The sequence below is a fragment of the Quercus lobata genome, chromosome 7, assembly GCF_001633185.2.
Source record: "Quercus lobata isolate SW786 chromosome 7, ValleyOak3.0 Primary Assembly, whole genome shotgun sequence".
NCBI lineage: Eukaryota > Viridiplantae > Streptophyta > Magnoliopsida > Fagales > Fagaceae > Quercus > Quercus lobata.
The window spans coordinates 26,437,982-26,445,421 of record NC_044910.1 but is presented as its reverse complement, the minus strand read 5'-3'; the positions used below and the strand labels follow the sequence as shown (position 1 = coordinate 26,445,421).

The 7,440-nt window shown below is 31.1% G+C and overlaps 1 protein-coding gene across 2 annotated transcripts; it reads right to left on the bottom strand.

Annotated features, from left to right (window-relative positions):
* Window positions 1-1,329: 1,329 nt before the first annotated feature.
* Window positions 1,330-6,111, bottom strand: LOC115954239 (probable sucrose-phosphatase 2). Of its 2 annotated transcripts, none has more exons than XM_031072147.1 (9): window positions 5,967-6,111; window positions 4,599-4,679; window positions 4,214-4,513; window positions 3,949-4,050; window positions 3,658-3,852; window positions 3,264-3,554; window positions 2,609-2,795; window positions 1,771-1,817; window positions 1,330-1,642 (listed from the first exon to the last, which is right to left on the bottom strand). In XM_031072147.1, exons 2-9 carry the CDS (start codon window positions 4,656-4,658, stop codon window positions 1,535-1,537), a joined length of 1,290 nt encoding a protein of 429 aa, XP_030928007.1. In that variant the 5' UTR covers window positions 4,659-4,679; window positions 5,967-6,111; the 3' UTR covers window positions 1,330-1,534. The 2 variants fall into 2 exon arrangements, with proteins under 2 accessions (XP_030928007.1, XP_030928008.1); XM_031072148.1 differs by having other exon boundaries at window positions 5,971-6,111.
* Between the last annotated feature and the right edge of the window lie 1,329 nt (window positions 6,112-7,440).

Below are 7,440 nucleotides of genomic sequence, written 5' to 3'. Positions count from 1 at the left end.
ACAACACCTAGGGGAGATCAACAGACCTTGTAATAACTCATGGGATGGCTATATAAAGCCATAAAGAGCAAGCAAACAAGTACAAACTAAGCTACAATACACATTAGAGATTTCCTAAGAGAGATTAACTAATTGAAGTATCGGATGGTCCTTAGCTGGCACCAATCCGGTGTCTTTCATTATTACTTTGTTTGTTCTTAACAAGAAGTCCAATTCATCCATCACAACTGGACTTTTATATTTAAATGGACACAATTATTTTCATTATGTAAATTGGAATTTTATATTTAAATGGACACGATTATTTTCATTATGTAAATTGGACTTTTACATTTAAATAGACACGATTATTTTCGTAACTTTGGAAACCAAATGGGAAATGCCCGTTTTTCTCAACCTTACAGACGAACATGTTTTTTGTGTATTTTACGCATAATTATTAATTGAGGCCTAAGACAACAATTTAAAGATAGGAATTTTATGAAAAGTTATTAGTTTCTTCCAATATATTAAAGGTAGTACTCGTTGATCACTTCTTTGCAAAATCATCAATTTGATTTTTTTTTTTTTTTAACAACTTTAGCATCAAATGAATTGATTTTTTTTTACTAATACCACTATGATCATACCAAAATCATAAAATATTAACTGTTATTGGCATGTTAAATACACTTCTTGCAAAATATGGCCACATTTTCTATGACATTTTTTTTTTTAATATGCGTCAAGTATTTTAAATATAAAATAAAATTTTAAAAAAACTTGTAATTTAGCTTAACTTAGCTTCAAACAAATTCTTATCAAACCTCGCTCAAATTCTTGGTTGGCAAAAATAAGGTTAGTATAGGGTCCACTCAACACATTTTGGAGTCAAACACAAATGTAAAATGTATTATTACTTGGTATTTAAAAGCAATACATGAATTATAAAAATAATCAAACCTTTTTACATAATTTAATAAATTAATTGGACTATTTTTTATATATTTATAAAATGTATTAAAAAAAATTTATTCTTAAAATTTTTACACTCTTAAATTATCGCAAATATAGTAAAATGTATTAATAAAATGTTGAAGCGTAAAATGTTGAACAATTCGATAAGAATATAATATTTTAAAAATAATTTTTATTTATTAAATTTTGGTCCTTAATAACATTCTATCAGCTAATAGAAATTTAAAAAAAAAAAAAATTACAGTAATATATTTGTACAATACTATAAAACAAAATAGATATAATATAATATATTTTGGGGGACTTTAGGTCATTGCCTAAATGGCCAAAAGGTAGAGCCACCCAACATCCAATCATCTTTTGTTCCGAGTATTATAATGCAAATAATGAATCATAAACTTTAAATATGCAGCCAACCACGAAGTTTATGTATAATCATCGATTTTAACTTAATCAATCACATCCATGTTATAAAGAAAACATATAAAATATAAACTGTATCATCTAGATACATTTATTTGGTAGGAAAAGTTGTACGGCATTCTGGAACTTGAAGTCAAGCTGAAGCCGCAGCAATCTAGAATACGTTGATTGAACTTGAATGATCTTTAAGATTTGTTACTTCTTCTGACCATGTCTGATGCACATGCATCCAAGTGAATCCATCCGATGGAACCGTGGCATCCTGAAAAGAAATTTGAAAATAAAAAATAAAAAAAATTCAGAAAACGTCCGGCACAAGTTTAACAGGATGTTTATGTAAATCACCTTTAAACTTACTATAACAGTGGTCAGGATGCTTATGTAACTCACCTTTGAACTCACAATAACAGTGGTTTTGCAACAATTGCGTTCCTCACCTACAAGAGTCAGCTAGTCAATTTAGAGAAGCAGAAATCACAAGGTACGAAAACCTAGCGTTTCAGGGTGGCTTTCAAAGATATATTAATATATATATATATATAATTTTTGACTGCATTTATGAGTATCCTCTCATACAAATAATTATAGAAAATATGACCATTCCTTTCACGGTCTCTGCAAAGTTACTACAGGAGAAAAGAGTATAGACTATAAGACATGCAACAGTCAGACACAAATGTGAAGACAAATGATATTGGTGGTTGCACAGTATTAATTTTATACCGTGATATTATCAAGTTAGATTTACTGAGAAAGAAAAAAGGTATAAGAACAAGAAAAATAAAGTAAATAAGCTCAAAATATTATTTCAATCCCAGAACTACATATCATGGTTTAATTTCATGCATAAGCTCTCGATTGTATCCATTTAGACCCTGAAGTTTTGAAAATGGTTCAATGTTACACTAACTCCCACTTGCCATCAAAATTAACTACTGAAATCATACTAACCACACCTCCTTCAAATTCTTTTGGTAGTAAAGATCAAAGCTAAACACAGGCTAAATCACTAAACTTGAAAACCAATTTTATTAAAAACTCTCTATTTCAAAAAGGAATTTGGAATCATGCATAACATTGAACTATTTTCAGAACCTCAATAACTAAATTGACACCATTGATAGTTTAGAGATAAAATTGAACTCTAACATAAAGTTTAGTGATAAAAAATTGCAGTCACAAAATAAATAAAAGAAGAATAAAGTAAAGGGGATAACAAAGTTTGCACCAGATAACTCCCACTTATCTAACTTCACAAGCCATGTGTTTGAACTGATTTGTGTGGGCAACACCCGATCAATCCAAACTCGAAATTGCTTTCCCTGTTTGTCTCCATAGATCGATCTCATTCCATCTATTTTATCCCAAAGAGAATGTTCAAAGCCAGTTGGTTCGACATGAACCCCAGATGGATCCTGACAAAGGAAAAATTAATAATAATAACTACAGACTCGTAACCAACCATAGGAACAGAGTAGCATGACTAGCAAGAGAATGGGGGATGGGTTTGAAAAACAAAAAACTATTATCCAACTCATGGCCTGCTGTGAGAATTGTTACTAACCAGAAGCATCAAAAAGAAACCAGGCAAATGACCATTACAACTATGAAATATAATTTACTATCTGTAGGCAAAAGGAGACATGGGAATACTTATCTTTCATCTACAACCCAGGTTCTATCAGAAACATATAACTCAGAAAACAAATACTAAAAAATAACAAAATTTGGCATGTACAAGGATGGAGATATTAGCCCCCCAGGACTAAATGTCACTAACCTATACCCAACAAGACACTATAATTATTAATATTTTGGATAAACAATAAGTTACTCTAAACTTATAAAATTGAATTGAAAGGTAAAAGGGATATCAGACATACACAAGATGCTTTCAGACTTGCCAGATACGGCTCAAAATTCTCAATTTCTGCACGCCTCCATCTCTCATAGAACAAGAAAAATTTCACTACTTCATGTCCAGGATTTACATTTTCCAGCTTGCATTCCAAAAAGTCCGTGACATCTCTAGGAGATATGTTTGGGCCGAGGCCAAAATGACCAATAGCTTGCATGATCCCAGCTGCACACCTCTCCGTTGCATGAATAATCTTGGGGTTATTCTTAGCATTTTCAGCATGCCACTTCAGCAATTCTTCTTGGGCATTGCTAACCTACATAGTGGGTAAATGTTAGAATATAAACAGTTGGGAGGACAACCTCAACTGCTTGCTGAGATAACAAGATTGCAAAGGATCAAATAGATGAACTACCAACCATGACACCGTACACTTCTGGTATGCTGAATAGCTCAGCATCATTTCCAGAGTCACCACAAACAAGAGTGTTATTAGGCAGTTTTCCCTCAGTCTTAAATTTTTTTAGCAGATATGCAAGAGCTTGCCCTTTTCCAGCACCTTGTGGTAATATATCCAAATCCTTTCCTCCACTATAAATTATTTTAACATCCAGCTGCCCAAAAGCAAATAGAGGTTTTGGAAATTAATAATAAATATAATATATGACAGAAATCAAGTCATAAACTTTTACTTAAAAATTTAATCTTACTCCATGCTTTTCAAAACACTCCATAAGAGCCTTCGACACAGCCTGAGCCTTGTCTTTCTCAACATAAAAGCTAACCTTGTGTGATCGTAGCTCTGTCTCCGCCTGTGTCACCCCATAAAGTTCAACACTTCAGAAATTTTAAGTAATGATTACAATCAAGTCAATTGCCTTGAATGCTTTATAATACAGATCATAATATTTGATATCAACACCATGAACTGGCAAAAGAATTAACCTATCAGATGCCATTATCTATAAACAACACCTGAAGAGTGAGCTCAGGAAATTTTTTTGATTCCTCTATGACTATGCTCCTATCCCATTTCTGATTTAAGATTTCAACCCAACCATCATCTGGCACCATTAAGTTGCCATATGTTATCTCGGTTCCAACAGACATTATTGTTATATCTGGAGTTAACATGGGTTTCTCTTCCCTCAACTTCTTGTAAAGAACAGGTGATCTTCCAGTAGAGAAAACTAGCAGAGAATCATGACGATAATTGGATTCCCACAAGGCACTAAAACTGAGCAGAGAAAGGTTCTCAGAATCATGATGATCAACCTGCAATAAAAACATCGCACAATAAAATCACTGCAGCAAGAGAATGGAGTAACATGAGCATCAAGAAAAGAATTAGAGAACCTACCATCGTATGATCAAGATCCGAGACAATCATGAGACGTGCCGAGGTCTTTAGCCTATCCATGATTCTTCCCCTGACTTGATCCTGTAATTAAATTAATTAGAATTACAATTATTAAGATAATAATATTTTGATGCTTAGGTTGATGTGGAATATGAAATGTTAAAAAATTAACAAGTATAAAATTTGAATAGTTTATTATTAGATGCACACACTAGCACACAGAATACAGATCAACTTCTTTATCATGGGAGAATCTTCATCTTCATCTTTATTAATATTTTACTAAGTAATTATGAGCATCCAACGTTTCTGTTTCATCCTACAATAAATTTAAAGGACCACAGTGCCTGTTATACCTTTCAAAACTATATATGGCACTAACAGATACAAAAGTTTCCAATGCTGAATAACAGTGATAAAGAAATTATTACAACGGAAATTACCTACCACATATTGGCTGCTTCTACTTGTAGAAAATTCTTATGATAATAAAATGGCCAACAATATTACAAATTCTATTGGATATCATTAATATTCCCCAAGAAGATTAAACCCGCCTCCACTCCTTACCCTGAGACCCCCCCCCCCCTTCTCTTAATCTCGTTTCTCAAAAAGAAAAAGATAATCATAATAATAACATAATCATGCAAAAAGCACAAATTAAAGTAAAAGAACTAATGAACTTAAAAGTAATCAACAAGTAAATACAGGGAGTGGGAGTAACAAGGAGTAACGCATTAGCGTTCCTCATTTTTTTCTTATTAAATACAAATGAATAGACATTAGAAGATAAGATGGTGTTTTAACTCATGAGCTTTTAGTACGTAATCAATTTCGGCCATGTTTAGTAAAAGTAAACTATTAAAAAAAAGAAAGCCAAGAAAGCAAGAGCAAACAAACATACTATGTGGTCTTCCAAAAGAGAGTGCAACAATATATTCATACTAGTACAGGGGATAAAAAAAAACCCCAGATATGTAAAGAAAAGAAAAGGCAAGAGAAACGACTAGTTCAAAGTTTAAGCCCAAACCTATAATGGAGATTTTATAAACAATATGATCAACTCGAATCAGCAAAGAACTATAATACCCCATTAAAGTCGAAGTACAGCAAAGAAATAAAAACACATATAAAAGTATGTAAGTGTGATTTGATTAAATAAGAAAAAACACATGATTCTTCAAAATTTTCCATAATAATATTAAAAATTCCTACAATTCAAAGCATCCGGACTCACATTTTCTGAGCAACCAAACAGAACATGCAGCAACATTTAACAAAATGTAGTACAGTAAACAATTACCGAGTATTAAATAAAACGATCTAAAGTTAACAGAAATTTGGAATTCAATCTGGGAAATGAAGTACCTGCCTGAGAATGAGCGAGAGTGTTTGTGGCGTGGCCTATGGCTATGAGTGAATGAATGAGAGTGGGTTTAAGAGTTGATAATGGGTTTAAGAGTTCCTGATTTATATATAGAACTGTATGAAATTGGAAAAGACAAAATTAGGAGTAATTGGTAGGCTAGTCCGTGCCAGTAGCATATTCTTTGGGATATATATGTGATTTTTTCTACACTATTACTATTTAAGAAGCTTCTATTGTTTGTTTAGCAAAAACAAAATTTCTCTTGTTAGAATTCCTTTTTTTTTTTAAGTTCAAAAAAGTCTCTCTTGTCAGAATTCCCTTTTTTTTTTTTAGCTCAAAAAAGTCTTTACACTCCTATATTTAAGTAGAGACAAAATTAAAGAATAATTCAGTAAAAATGCAACTTTAACTCCTACTAAAATATTACCTAAAAAATAAGATCACTTTCCTATTAATTTTTAAATTTTTTTATCTACTTGTAAATTAGATTTTCAAAATAAAAATTATATATATAAATATTGAATAAAAAAACTTGACAAAATAGGATTACTCACCAAAAAAAAAAAGCATCATCGCACGCGTGAAGCGCAAGTGATGAGGCTAGTATTTACTAAATATGTTGCTTTTTCTTTTCTTTTCTTTTCTTTTCTTTAATTGGATCTATCAAAATTCAGCCAGGAAAAAAAAATGGATCTATTATTAAAAGAACAAAATCTTTAATTATGTCCGACTCCTTTTTTTTTGGTATGGTAAGGACTCAGGAGACTTTCAGACTTTCTGAATTAGAATAATACAGCGTACTAATTATTAAAAATAGCAAAGTTTTCAAATTATTTGAAAATCTCTAATTGTGTTTTTAAATTTGGATCTCTTTTTTAATTATTTAGTCAAAATTGTGTTTTAAATTTAGGTTTTTTTTTTTTAGTAAAACCACGATTTTAAGAAAAACTTTTTATTGACGTGACAAAAGGTATAGGCATAGCATACATGCTAGAGTCATATGCTCTGATGACACGTTTTCAAGTCAAAAGTGATTTAAGTTAAAATTATGTTTTGAAAACTTGATTTAAAGGTAAAATTTGATTTAAGTGAAATGATGTTTTAAGACAAGATTTCAAGGGCAAGTTGTTTTAAGTAAAAATCAGGACTTTAGGGCAAAATGTCAATAACACAATTTCAAGGCAAGTAGGACTAAATGTCGTGTTTTGAAAATACAATTTTAATTTAAATCAAAACATTTTATGACAAAACGTGATTCAAGCAAAATTGTGTTTTCAAAACTTTAGTGGAAGCTAGGAACCCTATTCATGTTTTGAAAACACAAATTTAACTTCTTCTTTTTTTCTTTTTCTTTTTTTGAGAAATACACAAATTTAACTTTAATCAAACTAGGTTGTAACTCATACTCATGTAAGAAAACATTAAACAATATTGATGAAGAGTTAGTCTTACTTAGGTGAGTGAGACGGTTAT